The sequence below is a fragment of the Ambystoma mexicanum genome, chromosome 3p, assembly GCF_040938575.1.
Source record: "Ambystoma mexicanum isolate Mex_15411 chromosome 3p, UKY_AmexF1_1, whole genome shotgun sequence".
Classification (NCBI taxonomy): domain Eukaryota; kingdom Metazoa; phylum Chordata; class Amphibia; order Caudata; family Ambystomatidae; genus Ambystoma; species Ambystoma mexicanum.
This window is the reverse complement of record NC_090925.1, coordinates 774,387,335-774,403,198: the sequence shown is the minus strand read 5'-3', so window position 1 is coordinate 774,403,198 and position 15,864 is coordinate 774,387,335. Positions and strand designations below refer to the sequence as shown.

Genomic DNA, 15,864 nt, shown 5'->3' with positions numbered 1-15,864 from the left:
TTGAAAGATTGCACAGCTATGAGCACAGCGAAAGCAATGCTAAAAGAGTATTTATCTCGCTTTGGTCAGCCCCGTGTCATATGGTCGGACAATGGTCCGCACTTTGTAGGTGCAGTGATACTGCAGATTTGTGCAGGATTGCAGATCGATAAAAGATTCCATTGTTCGAGACATCCGAGTTCGGCCGGTTTTATTGAACGGCATAACGGAATCTTGAAGTCCAAAATCAGTAAGATCTGTGCAGGCAGCAAATTAAGTTGGGTAGATGCATTGCCAATAGAGTTACTGTGTATGTGAACATCAGTGCAGGCCAGAACTGGGCTCTCCCCCTATGAAATCATAATGGGGAGACCGGCGAATGTGTGGTGCGCACCTCAGCCGAAAAGAATGAGAGAGGTAGAATACCCTGTACTCAGCATTTATTGTAATTTGTTAGTAAAAAAAACTGCGTTTGATTCATCAGCAGGTGCAGGAGGTATTACCGGTGAGGTATACTGGCCCAGGACATGCATTGGAGCCAGGAACCTGGGTATTATTCCGAAACTACGAACGGAAAACATCACTAGCACCCAGGCGGCGTGGGCCATACCAAATACTCCTGACCACGCAGACAGCGATACGCGTGGATGGACGGAAGGCGTGGATTCATGCCACGCACGCCAATAAAGTCCCATCGCCATTCAACACGTCAACTGATCGGGACAAAGACCAGAAAGAGATAACAGCGGTTCCAGAAAGGAAAAATGCCATTGCCAGTCCCTTGCCAAAGAAACTGCCTGATCCTGAAACAAAGCCTGATGAGATTGCCATAAAAACGGAAGAGCAAAGAGTGCCTCAACGTTGTCCAGCAGATTCTGCATCACTGCTGGCCGACATCAAGCGCATACATCTGTGGCGCCCTCCATCTTCTGTTGCACCACAGCCTGCATTGTCGCCTGGGCACCCATCATCATCTGCCATTGTGCCCCAGACTGACTCCAAGCTCGAGACCGGAAGTGCACCCGCACTATTTGTTGATCATACGGTACCAGGAGCAAATCGATACAACCTGCGGAGCAGAAAGAAGGAGTGATCACATTTTCATCTTTTGGTGAATTTCTTGCCTCTGTTTCCTATTTTCGGATGAAGTGGGAACCGGAGGCCTAGAGGAGGGTGGCATAAGAGTTGTGCAAGTTAGACAGCTCACGAAATGCAACTCCTCGGTGCTAAATCCATGAGACAGGAACCCGAGTGAACAAGCGGGGCACATGTGGTACAAAGGCAGCTGCTCTGAAACTATAGGGCAATATGAAAATGCACGAAGGCTTTGCCAAATGAAAAAGCAATCCAGGCAGATAGCAAACTGGCATAAAAGATTGTAGACATTGATTGAACTCTGTCAACATCCTGGGAAGAACATGAACAAGACATATTCACGACAAGCACAGCAGAAGAAGAAGGAAGAGAAGAAATGTCGGAACCAGCAAATGCCCCCTCCTGCACCAATGCTGATAGAGAATTAAACGTAGTACATAGTTTGGTAAAAAAAAGGACATGGGCGAAATAATTGTATGTTGGGTCTAGCCATAATAATGTGTATAATGAGTATATTAGCCCCAATATTGACCATATCAGTATTATGGTACCTAGAAGAAACGCACCCTCTTGAAGTACTTTTGCCTATTATGAACATTTCCACAACGGAAAGCCCAGTCCATGTGATTTCCTATACCTTGTCCCCAATGGAAGAGAAACATAGGGAAGGATATGGGAACAACACATGGCTGTTAATAATGAATATGACACACTCAATCCTAAGAAAAAATAAGTGTTGGGTTTTGTGCCCACCTGCCGCAGCATGGTGGTAAGGGAATAGGATGGTATGTACAGCCCCTGCCCTTAACTTCTGCATGTTATGCTTCTCTGAGTGCCCTATAATATGGGACATGGAACGAAAGTGAAACTGGTCAACTAGATAAAACGAATATGAATGAATTTGAGGAAGTGATTATGAAACCGGTGGGTTGCTCCATGTTCCATAAAAGACGATTAATTACACCAGCAATAATGCCACAGGATAGATTGTCTGTACCTTATAAAACTTCTGTGATCACGTTCCGCATGAACCCACAGGGGAATAAGGATGCGGAACCCCCTTCATATACAGTGAATTATAACCCTTATTCTGTCTCATTCTGTTTATAGAAAAAGGGTTTTTTCCAGGTAGGAACATTTACCAGATGCAGGAATATAGTATTCCTTGATAAAGAAGTGGAACCAATGTGTGTGGGAGATCCTGTGTATTTCATATGTGGAGAAAAAGCATATCCTTGGTTACCTTGGAACTGGGGAGGTACGTGTTATTTGGGATTTCTGTTTCCTGGGGTGTTTCTTTTAAAAACATCAGACATAACCAAATTGACCAGGTCACGACCTCGCCGTAATATTGAAGACGGGTTGATTGTAGGGGACATAGCAAAATCATTCATACCATTTTGGGGCCAGGCGATAAACTCTTATAACATGACTGTCTAGGATATTGGAAGAAACAATAAATGGAACCACTGATATATTATATAATATGACTCTCGAGGAAAAAGCAATTAGATTAATGTCACTGCAAAATAGAATGGCCCTTGATATAATCTTAGTTGATCGCGGCGGTGTTTGCAAAATCTTGGGATCAGCGTGTTGCGTATTTGTAAGTGACTCCTCACCCACGATTTTTGAGGCGATAAGAAAATCGCATGTGTTAAGCTCTGATCTCCACCGTCCTGAAGGTGGCTGGGAATTGAACATAAGCTCCTGGTTCTGGGAAGTGTTGCGATCCTGGGGATGGAAGCTATTTGCAATCCTAGTAGCAGTCCTAGGAATATTTGTGACATGTTGTTGTTACATACATTGTCTCCCCATAGTATGTACTGAAATTAGCGAAGAGTGTGTACAAATGATGAAATTAAATAACTTACTAAATCAAGCACTCGCCATAGTAACGAATCTGAAACCATTAAAGAATTCATGGCAATTGATATTGATAATAATAACGAGGAGACAGCAAGTGTACATGAGTCAGAATTTGAATCAGATTCCGAATCTAATCCAAATACTTGGTCAGAAGAGGATGCAATGTATGGCATACGGCCAGGGGAACTTGGAAGTATAGTTTACCCTTTACTTCAATAAGGTTTCGCTTTCTGCATCTCTGCTCCCAGTCTGGATCTGGGACTTCTCAATAGTCACCTGCCGTTCGAAAGCACATGTTGACCTCCAGGCGGAAGAAGATCCCACAGCCATCAAAGTGCCTCCCTGCACAGAAAACCCTATTGGATGCCATTTGCAATATTATTTCACATGAACACCGGCAACCATGGTGGTTCCTGCACTCATGGAAAGTATCTTTAACTGCGTGTGGCCGGGATTTCTTGTCCTTAAGAAAAGCGACATTGCCTGGGAATGTAACCTTGAAGCTCCGTGCAAAGGGCCAGGAGCTTTGGTGAACCCATCCTGGCAACTAAGGGCATGCCTAGCATGAAATAGGGTTAGAATGGATGGATCATGGCGTGGGAATGTGCTGAGAGGTACCTTCATCTCAAAGTTGCAGGTCAGGATTAAGGTGCCCACATAGACATGTGTAGGACAACTGAATGAGGAGGCAAAGAAAGGGATGGATTAAAAAGATCACGAATCATCCATTCCAAGTATCCTTAACTACAGACTCCGGATCAATGTCTTTATTTAAAAAATCACCATGTTTCCGTGTAAGTAAAGCACTCTGGATGCGTTCACGTGTGGTGCCACCTAAAATAGGTCAATGGAGAGAAACCTTCCATTCTGCAGTCCTTCCTTGAGATCTTCTGACACGTGATCTGATGTAGTCTCCTGCACGGTTGCCAGGGTCAGAGGCGGGCAGAAGTGGCATGCCGGGGGAGGATCAGCTGCCTCCTTTGCCTGCTGGAGAGGAGGTCTCAGAGCTGGTACCATGGCTGGTATCTTCCATCATCCGCTTGTACCGACGGGAGAAGAATCCAGCCTGAAAACAAGACAACGTGAGAGTTTTGCAGCAGAAGAGATGCGGGAAATAGATGCAGCCGTATGGGGAGAGATCTGTGAAGGGGGCAGAAGGAGGAGCAGAAGGAGGAACGGATCGAGCAGGAGAAGAGAAGGGACTGGTAAGAAAAATAGACAATGGACGAGAGGAGGCAAGTTGGAAGGCCAAGGAGAGGGGAAGTGGAAGGTGGTTGAGATGGACAAGCAGGAAAGGAATTAGCAGAAGGGGTATCACATGAGAGAAAGAAGTTGAGGATGGAGAGAAGCGTTGGGTGGAGAGGAGAGAGGATTGGATGGGTTGAAGGAATACGCTAGCAGGGTGAAAGAAGGCGGAGAAGGGAGGAGCGGCCTGGACAAATAAAGATGACCATGGAGGTGGGAAGGAAGAAGTGGCGAAATATGGCAACTGGCATCAGCAGAACCCTCCTAACATTATATAAGGCAGTAGATAGTGCTTGCCTAACAAGGGGTTTCCTGTGGTACCCCCTCTGTATGATCTACTTGCCCCGCATCACCTTGAAAACTTTCTGTATGCGTGGTTAACCTCTAAAGAGTTGATGCAGGGACATCAGACTTCCCATGTTTGCAGGTAGAGAATGCCTGGTGGATGGATGTAAATACACATGTAGGAGTTATTAAGCGTAATCCAAACGTGTGCCCCTTGCTCACTGTGCCCAGAGAGGCACAGTCTATGTCACTCATGAGGCCCCAAAAGGCCAAAACATGTGTTTGGGTTCCTACATATTTGTATGTTAGGAACTTTTAATTCAAGAGCCAACATGCAGCGTGTCCTTTTCACAGTGGCTTTCCCAGTGTACTTGAGGAAATCACATCCTCAATTGAGACATGCAGCCTGTCATTTCATTGTGGTTTTCTCAGTGAGCTTCAGGAATTCACACCCTGAACTGCAGAATGCAGTGTATTCTTGCAGTGTGTCTTTCTCAGTTTGCTGCGGGAAATCGGCCTCGAACTCACAGAAGGCAGCAAGTCTTTTCAATGTGAATTTCCCCAGGCTCTCTAGGAATTCCCACTCTAAGTTCCATTGGAGCTCGTTTGCGAAGTCCCCGGAGCGTAAATGGAGGTGCTAAAGAGTAACACAGTTACGCCCATTGGAACGTATCCATTCACGCTGGGGGGGATTTTCATTGTGTTTGAAGGCGGATGGTGAGGATGCAACGGGAGTTACGTTTCCGCCTCACATTTGCTCTCTGCTTTCAAAAACCACTTGGTTCCACACCAGTATTAGATTTTCATAAGAAATCTTTGTAAAGGCTGCCCGCCCTGGGGGCGGGGTGGCAGCGTTTCCTCTATTTGCACTGCGGAGAGCAAATAGAGAAGGGTAAAGCGGCTTCCCACTGTCTTCTTACACTGTGTGAGTATTGTCTCCAAGCTCCCTTTCACAGAGTCAACCATGTTGGCTGCCTCACAGGGCCTGCAATTGAATATCCTTTCAGTGCACCTCGTAAAGATGGCCAGTGTGCCTCTAAGGAGGAACCCAACTGCTTGACTTTCACTCTTTTAGTATTTGTAGACTAACATTACTTTGCAAGACCTGGTTAATAGTCTGTAGGCATAGTTGTGTGGTGAGTGCTTGCTCTTGATGAGGGCTGACTCCATGCTGGATCCTGGTAGATGACCTTGCCATTATTATGTTCCTGGTGTCACCGCTTCGCACTGGTTAAGTAAGCACTCCTTGTTCTATTTCACTCTGGGGGTCCCCTTTTTGTGTACGTGGGGACTTGTGCTAGCGAGGCTGGCCTTTGAAAAGTTTGTCTCTTTTGTTACATCTAAATAATCATAACTGTAAAATAAAATGTTAATGAGAGACCACTGAGTGAAATGGATCTATATGAATACTACGACCCCCAGAATTCCGACAGACGAAAATGCCGACTTTTTTTTGTTTTTGGTTTTTCAACTCCCTTTACACCACATAAATATGCGGGGGGAATCCCCCGCAGTCCCCCATAGTACTATTATATCCATTACCCCCCACATATATATATATCTATATATGTGGTGTAAGGTGGGGTCAGAATAAAAAAGTCGTAGTTTCCGGAGTAGGAATTCTGGAGGCGACATTTTGGTGCATTTCCAGTGAAATAAAAACGATCTCTGGTTTCTGCTTCTTAGACAAAAGGAGGAAGGAGAAGACTAAGGAAGCAAGGAATCTAGCGCCAGGAAGGACACATCTGCGTTTAGTCTGTCTCTTGACGTTCGTTAGCAAATACCACCCCCTCCCCATCAAGGCCATATTAGGGGTGATGCATTGGGGAAAAGTAGCGTGGGGGGCACATATATTGCTGGTGTAACTGGGTTCTGGAAAGCAAATTACTTAAAAAGCCATCCAATCTGATGCATGGACACACCCTCAGAGAGTTGGTTCCAGTTGCCACTCCTCAAAGGTATCCAAGAGGGTCCCAAGCTTTTGCAAGCGCTCGAGGGTCCAAACCAGGCAAGGTAGTCCTTAACGGCAACACACTTGTGAGGGCCCTGAGTCCTCTCATCAAGTTCCCAAAGGTGAGGGTACCCCTGAATGGCAGGATACTCTTACGCAATGCTTGGTCTCTTGTTTTCCCCTTCCCAGACAAGCATGATGTGCACTAGCGCATGGGCGAGGCACATTCTGAGCTTTGTCTGGGGTTTGCCTGCCCCAGCTCATCCTCTATGATAGGAGGGTGCGTTGTGGCATCCTGAATTCCTTCATTTGCTGGTGCTTGACCCTAGGGAAGTAGGAGAACATCTGCCAAGGCATCTGTGGTCACCTGAAGAACACTCACCATGACACTACTCAGCGGTTTTACCACTGGGTCTCCATTTGGGCTTCCAATAAATGTCCTACAATATGGTGCATTGCGCATGTGTACACCTTTGTTCACTCACTGACTTTTCTAGGAAACCTTGTAGAAATCAGTTGCCTGATTTCTTCCCGGGAAGCCCAGCATATCTCCCTTGTGTGCTGCCCCAGCTTGAAAAATTACCACCCTTTGTACTCCGGTTTATTAGACCATAAACGAAATTGTAGTGTGTGAATATATCCTCTGTGTTGCGCAGTATTTTACATGCTTTACGTTGTCGTAGTCTTCGGAGAACTAACACAGCTTTCTTAGGTTTCAACATACTGTCATCTGCTCCCCAGTGTTGAACCATCCCATTGCGCATGGAACTTATTTATTTATTTATTTATAATTTATATAGCGCGGCCACTGACCCGGAGTCTTAAGGGCGCTGAGTCAAAGTGTTAGTCCAAAGAAGTGCTATTCATGGAGCCGGTTCATGGTTACAGCCAAATGGTAGCAGTCATTACTAAGCCAGGCACTTCTTTGCTAGCATAGATCACTTGATTTTGGAGCAGGAGAGTTCCCTACTAGATGTCCAGATGGAGGTTACAGTTGCACAGCTGTCTTCAGAGAAGGGAATACATGAAAGAAAGAAGGAAGTAGAGCAGGGAGCAAAAGTGGAAAAAGTAGAGCAGAGGAAGAAGCGAGTAGATTGGGGTGAAGGGGAGAAATAATGGATGATTGCAATATAGGTAAAGCAGAAAGGAGAGGAAGGAGTCCTGCGATGGCAAAGAGAAGAGATACATGAAGAAGAGCATGTGGTGACATGGGGAGCCCCGGGGGCCTCCACCTCCTCGTAGACTCACCTTATAGAGTCCAGCAGAGATTAGAGCCAGCAGCACCAGTCCCCCCAGACTGCTTCCCAGGATGAGGGGCAGGTAATTGAACTTCTCATTCACCTCAATGGTGGTCTCCATCTGAAGAGAAGAGACACAGGGGCAAGAAAGAGGGAGTGAGGATTCAGAGGATGATGCATAGGAGCAGATTCAAGGTGGTGACGGATGCACGGGGAGACCCAAGGGCTGAGACAGAAAGGGGGAGGTTCCTATGGTGAGGCACATGTTGCTTAATACATGGATAGAGGTACACACGAAGCATCAAAGGAGGCATACATGGATATAAGGAAGACACAGGCTCTGATATTTTTTGGGTGGAATAGAGAGGGTGAGGCACATGGGTTGAGCCATGTATTGGGGAAATAGAAGAACATGCCACACTTCGTGTGGCACAGGGAGTGAGATGTGGACAGACATAGATTGTGGCAAACGGGTGTGGCATGCATGGAAACCAGGGGTTACGCACATGATTGAGCAGGAGATGCATAGAAGTGTGGGTAGTGTGGGTAATATCTAGATTGACAACCAGAATGAGAAACATGGAAAGTGGGTGAGACACCAGTTACTTAAACACAAGTTATGAGCCACAGGTTAGGAGGATGTTAGAGGAGACAGCAGGGCTCAAATCGAGGGTACACGCGGGGGGACGGAGTCCACCCACTTTATTCAGAGGGGGGACTCAGTCCCCCTAGCTAAAAGAGAAATATTGGGTGTCCTCTTTGAATTTATGAATTATAGCCACCATCAGGGATCAAACCGCAGTCATCAGGTTTGTAGGACAGACACTTCACCACTGCACTACATTACCTGATGAAAAAGAGGAAATATCCTATTTCGGTACTGCAAGTCCCAGGGAAAACATTGGTACTGGTTCTTGGATTTTAAAACATGGACACCTTTTAACATTTTCCAAAAAACTATTAGACGAAATATCCTCTCTTGGTTTTGTGTTGATTGTATGCCATTCATCCTGTTCAATTTGAGTGGTCATGCAAAGCCAAGTAATTGAAATTTGCATCACAATTTCCCATTACCATTGCGTCACATCCCATTGCGTTTGCTGATGAGTCCCCCCACTTTAATTTTTAGGACTTGACCCCTGGGAGACAAGGGTTGTAAAATGGAGCGAGATACAGATGTCGAGACACAGGACTGAGAAAGATGGATGGGGCACAGGGGTGAGAAAGAAAGGGTGAGGGGCTAACAGGGAGACACGAATGTAAGCCAGATGAGGTTAGGAACAATAAGTACGTTGCAGACAATTCGGTTGAGACACAGGGTGTGAGACATAAAAGCTGTGAGGCCAAATATGCAAATGAGGTAATGCATGGGTGGCACATGGTGGCTGAGAAATAGATAATGAGATACTGGTAGACACAATGATTGTAGCACAGGGCTCGAGGCACTGGGGCGAGACAAAGAAGGCGAGGCACAAAATGTGGGACTCGGACATACAGGAGGCAGCTGCAATCCCTGGATAAGAAGGTTATACACAGAGGTAAGTGATGGGTTGGAATAGAAGGGGTAATATACAAGGCATGAAGGGTAGGGGAGATGCACAGCAATAATATAAAGGGGATGAAATGGGAGCAACACAGGTTGAGAAAGGGTGTGGGACAAACGGGTAATGCCTCGGGGAGATACAGATGAGGAGCTCTGGGAAGCAGAGGTGTGAAGCAGGACAGAGGGGAGATATGCCGTCAGAGGTCAAGGGGTGAGACACAGTGGTGAGAGACATGGGCGGTGTAGACTAGATGAGACACCCTGGCTGCTGTGCAGGAGTGACATAGAGAGTATGACGTACAGTTGCTGAAGCACAAGCATGAGACATGGGACAGCCACCGGATGAGATACAGGCATGAGACAGAGGCGTGAGGTACAGGGGCTGAGACACATGGAACAGGAAATAGTGCTAAGACAAATGGAAGTAGCTAATAGAAATGAAAACACATGGTACAAGAGATTAGCGGTGCGATAGAGGTGAAATATAAGATTAGGACATTAGGAGACACCTGGGACAAGACAGAAGGAATGAAATACACCAGTTTGCCAATCTTCCACTGGTCACAAAAGCTTTTCGCCTGTCACACTTTGCATTGCCTAAAGAATTGTGAATCTCCATGACTCCTTAATCAAATGGATCCTTGTCTGTGTTCCAAAAGTATCTTGTGACTTAAAAGAAGAGTGAAAAGTGGAGAATATTTGCTGTGCTTAGAGACGCAAGACACACTGTACTGTTGACGCCCAATAAAGCCAAAACGGGTCTGGGCTTCTCTGAGGTCTTGCGTTGAAGCGATGTGATTTAGCAGTTCGGGCTGGACTACCCTTTAGGAGTGTGATCAAGATTGACTTGCAGTGGCATGGCAGGCTGACGAACTATGGTTTGGCCATTGTCCAGAACAATCCCCAGTAGTAAAGATTTCTTCCAAACTTTGAAGCCATAACTCCCAAGGCTTTTACAATGTATTTTTTGCACATAATAAAATATAGAAAGAAAAAGATTGTATGTTTCTAAATCTTAATGGTCATGAGTTTTTAAATGAACATATTTTAATAGAATTAGCACGCCTCTTCCACCTTGTCGACACATTTCGATGAGGCAAGAAGAGCCGGCGGAGCAGACTCAGGCTGCATCTGCATCAGTCTTTGAGTATTAATTTGTTTCTGCCTGAGTCCTAAATAAGGTGTGGAAATTCAGGTGGTCCCGCGCCATTTTCCACCCTGGTGGAAAGTGCAGTTGAATCACCACCACGCTTACATGCGTAAATGGCCGTGATCAATAACAGTGGTTGCCATGTTAAACATGGCAGCCACCGTTACCATGGACTGTCCGGTCCCTTTGCAAATGCAAAAGGGCAGGCATAGTTGGAAAGGTTCAGTGCCTCTCTCCCCGCATCAAAATGTGGTGTGGCTGGAGATACTAGCAGATTCCCTAAATGGGGAACAGAAATGCACGGCCAGTATTTTCCACTTTGTGCCCCTCTCCGTTTAGAGAATATAGATCAAAATGGCCGTGAACTTGAAGTTGAAAATATGTGGCGAGCTTATCTCCATGCATCGTACCGCCTTAGGCCATAAGTGGGTTGTACATGATCTTAAATATTATAATACATTTCAAAGTCTGCATCAAAACAAATATGCTCTTTAGAATAACATTTGCCCCAAAATTAAGCTGCAATACAAATTCAGATAATGGCTAAGGAATTTGGCCAATATTTCACTAATGGATCTGAAGTTGAACTTTAACAAGTTGTAAATTACATTAATGAGAGCCTTCCCAAATGAGATAAATCTTAATCAAGCTATAAAACGATATAAAAAAGAAATTACTATCTCTTCCTCTTCGGCCTTGTGATCTAGTTCGACGTGGAAACAAGGGCTGCCAACAGGATCCTCATCAAAAAAATTGTGTATCCCCTGCCATGTGACCTACTACCTAGCACCAGAAAGTAGCTAGATATAAGAAATCGACTACTCCTCCATGAAGGCAGAAGCAGGTTGCGCATCTGACAAGGAAGGTTGGATCAGCCCAACTAGATGGGGCTGGAGGACCTTCCAAGCATTACACTGTGGTGGAACTGGAGGAGTCATGGGTCCGATGGAGGGAGCAAAGGGCAAAAGGGTGGCAGATTAGCAGAGATGAGCCAAATCATGGTGTCCCTTATGATTAATTACGGTTGCCCGTTGCAAGGTTTCATAGTTGTGATTTGCATTGTTGTTGTTTTTTTCCTGAAAATTGGATATGTTCTTATTGCGCAGTGATCTAATGCACGTTTCTGCCTAGTATGCACTTTACAAAAAAACAATAAAAAAAATAAAGTTAAATAAATACACAGGTGAAAATATTGGAAATATATCTGCTCTTGCCAAAATAAGGGCAACTCACCGCTGAGGATACCAGAACGGATGGTGGACACCATTGTTAAAGTAACATTCTTTAATGAACGTCGAAGGAGATTTGCAGACAATTTATAGATACAGATAAATATCCAGTGTTACAACTTTAGTTATGGCAGAATTAAAATGATCTGATTCATTGCAACAAAACCCCAGTAAATCCAGCGGGTGTGGGAAGTGACGACCATCTTAACTCTGAGACTCCAACCCAGAGATGTCCCCTTGATGTTTATGATCTCATTGTAGTTCCCTGCTGGGGTCTCACGTATGTGCTCATGGGCCGAGCAACAGGGGGATAGCATCATTTGCAGACCACATTGACATTGTTTTTAAATGGAGAGTGAACATTTAGGGTAAAGGCTCTTTTAAATGATGTTCTATAAATGTTTACAATTGCAAGTATGGGACGCAACAGCACATAAGCACTAATGTTGGTGGATCCCTGCATGCAGTTAACATTTTTCCAATGACCCACTTCTTGTTAAGCATACAATTTAAAAAGAGTTTTTAGTACCCTCCCATTATTCTCTTGTAAATTTGCTGCGATATTACAGAGATTTTAGGATCACTGTGATTTTAACGAAAAACCAAATAACGAAAACATTTTAACAATCCCTAAATACCGAAAAAATACAGATTTATTTTTTATTTGGGGGGGGGGTCCCCCTAATCCTCCAGTTTCTCTTGGTTTATAACCCCGCCCCAAACCCCTCCCCACCCATTTTAATCCTTTACCCAACCCCCATACAAATTGTTTTACTAAATATTTGGTATTTAGGGTTTGTTTAAAATGTATTTCGCTATTTCCCATTCATTAATATTACTGTATACCAGATTTTACTGTGCAATTACTGCAGGAATAGCTTGCATTGCTCAAAATAGAAGATGGTGATTTTTCATTTCGGAAAAGCCTCGGATGCTGCAATGCACCATGCGAGTTATATGAAAGTGGGGTTTTTTGACCGACAGCACCCCTTTCTTCGTTCAATTATTTAAAAAAATACTGGACGGATTTACAATAAACCAAAAAAGCCACGTCAGTGGTGCTTTGTGCCCAACTTGTTTCTTATTAAGTGAAAATCTATCCAGCGGCTTTGGCGCAATGGATGTGTTCAATCAAAGCAATCTTTTGTATATGGGAACATTAATGGCACTAGGCCGGGAATAACGTTTTTGTGTTCCTAATAATCTTTCAACCATTTCATGGTTTTCCCCCCAATATTTCCAGTTTGGACGGGCGAGTGCCAGACATTCATTTTGGAAAATGTTATCCAACTCTGTCTAGCGATTCAAAGGTAATTTATTAACAATGGAGATTTGGTAAAAGCTAATGCAAATTGGTTTTATCTTTAGATAGATAGATAGATAGATAGATAGATAGATAGATAGATAGATAGATAGATAGATAGATCGATCAAACACCAGCAAAGTTCTGGTTGGTTTAAAAAGGCTTGAAAAAAAACATTTCACCTGAAATGTGAAAGTAAGATAGTCCATTTGAACCAGGTCACACAGGCCACAGTACCAGCTACTAACCATTGCTGGAAGTGAACCTTCAGTTCAGAGCACCATCAGCAAATTAGTCCAAATGCAAGACTTTTGCTCCACAAAATGATCTTTGTTTTACAGGAAAGTGCTAATTTATACATACCTTTATCAACCCAAGACAGGCATTTTTCAAGGTGGCAGACAACGACATACTTGATTTCACCCTTACAAGGGATCATCAGTGCAGAATTGTCTTGACAGCCTTGTGAACCAGTGGTTTGTGCATTAGGGCATGTTTAGCAAACATCAGCAAATTTATGGCGTCACTAAAAAAGCGTGAAGAAACCCTTTTGCTTAAACTTTCAACTTCCAGCAATGGTTACTAGGAGGCGCTGTAGCGTGTGCGACTTGGTTCAAATCAAATGGATTATACAACTATATTTTATATATAGCACACAGGCGGGCAGAATTTATTTTTGGTGGGGAAGATCATACTGAATTAATGCATGAATGGGAAAAACCGGTGTTTCCAATGTCTATGACTTGTAAACACAGTTTTCAGAAACGTGGCCTTCAAGAGACGCCTCAGGAGAACAGCACAAGGACAGAGTAGACTACTCATTATAATACAATGTACACAAAACGTATACTGAAGAGATTTCTCAAAAATATTTAAGACATTAATTGTTCAATAAAAGATTGCTCCATTGGAAATGCCTCTGTGGGCCATCATGTTCCAATAGCGGCCAATTGTGTGCCTAAAGCACTCGAGAAAAGACAGACTATGGAAGTTAGATGCTAAAATAATTATTCTAAATGGCAGAGAGGAAGCGAGGTGGCGGAAACGCCTCTCCTGTCTATCATACAATTAGATGAAATGGGGGCGCAATGTTAATGAAAAGCATAAAAGCCTTATGCAAAGCTTTTACACCTTTCATTATTGTTACGCCCCTGAGAAAAATGTGCTCCTTTTGGATACATGAGAAGATCTGTAGGCAAGGCTTTTACCCCTTCAATTAAAGTCACCCACCTCAGGAAAATGAGCTCCCTTAGGGTACATGAGAAGATCAGTACGCAAGACTTTTACACTTTCAATTAATGTTACGACCCTCAGGAAAACGACCTCCCTTAGGGTACATGAGAATATCAGTACGCAGGGCCTTTACATTGAGAAGATAAGGACGCAGGGCTGATTCACCTTACATTAATGTTACGCCCCTCAGGAAAATGAACACCTTTAGGATACATGAGAAGATTAGTATGCAAGGCTTTTACACCTTCAATCAATGTTACGCCCTTCAGGAAAATGAGCTCCCTTACGGTACATGAGAAGATCAGTACGAAAGACTTTTACACCTTACATTAATGTTACGCCCCTCAGGAAAATGAGCTCCCTTAGGGTACATGAGAAGATCAGTACGAAAGACTTTTACACCTTCAATCAATGTTACGCCCCTCAGGAAAATGAGCTCCCTTAGGGTACATGAGAAGATTAGTATGCAAGGCTTTTACACCTTCAATCAATGTTACGCCCCTCAGGAAAATGAGCTCCCTTAGGGTACATGAGAAGATCAGTACGAAAGACGTTTACACCTTACATTAATTTTACGCCCCTCAGGAAAATGAGCTCCCTTAGGGTACATGAGAAGATCAGTACCTAGTAAAGGTCCAGAAATACTGGGGTTTGCTGCACATGTGAAAGCCAGAAAAAGCAAAGATAGCAGAGGGGCATTTTACTGGCTGGGTCTGCTGGGGAAAGGAGGTGGGGGAAATGTAAACTGACACACCTTAAAACAACCCGCAGAGATGTGGAAACCAATCCCCAGACACAAACACCTTCATTTTATGAGGGGCGGAGTGAGTGGGAAATGGAGATATAACTATGAGGCACAATGCATTTATGCCTCCATTTCCCGCTCTGCCCCATTTTCGTTCTGACAATGTGGAGGAGGGGGGCAGAGCAGAGATAATCTCCGCTGTGCTTACCTGCTCTGTCTTGTGTGAATACTCTTAATCCTGTATGATAATTTCATGCAGGCGTAATAAGAATGGATCCCTATGGAATCTGCCTTGGTTGTGCAGGCAGATTCCATAAAAATCCGTAATTAAATGTTGCCTGAAAAGCGTATTTGCAGGTGGTGTTTCCTTTTTTAAGAGATGGAGGGGAAAATTAAAAGAGTAAATGTGAGTTTGACTGGATTGTACTCTTCGTTTCGCCCCTCCGCTTCGCTATATTTTAAAATTGCATAAAGGGGCCCCCACAGCACATACGTGCTAATGGTGGTGGTCCCATGCATGCAATTTACATTTAGTACAAAATAAGGCTGAAAGAAGGACTCTTCTCGTGAGCAGGTCCTTGGCCTAAGCACGCCACAGGGAGGAAGAAAGCCCCAGGCTTGAGCATATGAGTTCCAAGGCAGAGGCGTTGCTAAGGGGGGGCTGAGGGGGCTATAGCCCCGGGTCGTTTGGTTGTAGCCCTGGATAGAAGCTCAGTGGTTACAACAAAGAAAGGCTAGGTAGCCCCCAGTACCAACAGTCCCAAAATTAGCATAGCCCCGGATCTGTTCCAGACCTAGCAACACCCTTGTTCCAAGGAGTGGTGCCGCGAGAATTGTGTGTGGGGGGGTGCATTTAGATGTAGAAGGAGGGCGCAGAGCAGAAAGAGCTAGTGGTGCAGAAGGAGGTAGAAGTTTGGGAGGAGTCGGAGGTGGAAAGTAGAAGATGACAAGAACTGGGGAAGGTGAAGGAGCTGGAAGGAGGATGGAGAGACAGTTGGA

The 15,864-nt window shown here is 44.4% G+C and overlaps 1 protein-coding gene across 2 annotated transcripts in view; it reads right to left on the bottom strand.

Annotated features, from left to right (window-relative positions):
• Positions 1–3,695: 3,695 nt before the first annotated feature.
• LOC138580852 (integrin alpha-D-like) overlaps positions 3,696–15,864 on the bottom strand; it is a 750,488-nt gene continuing 738,319 nt past the window's right edge. For both annotated transcript variants that reach the window (XM_069651726.1, XM_069651727.1), the window contains 2 exons: positions 7,673–7,783; positions 3,696–4,009 (listed from right to left, as the gene is read on the bottom strand). In XM_069651726.1, coding sequence (XP_069507827.1) covers positions 3,911–4,009; positions 7,673–7,783 — 210 coding nt within the window. In that variant the 3' untranslated portion in view covers positions 3,696–3,910. The remainder of the gene's footprint in view (positions 4,010–7,672; positions 7,784–15,864) is intronic.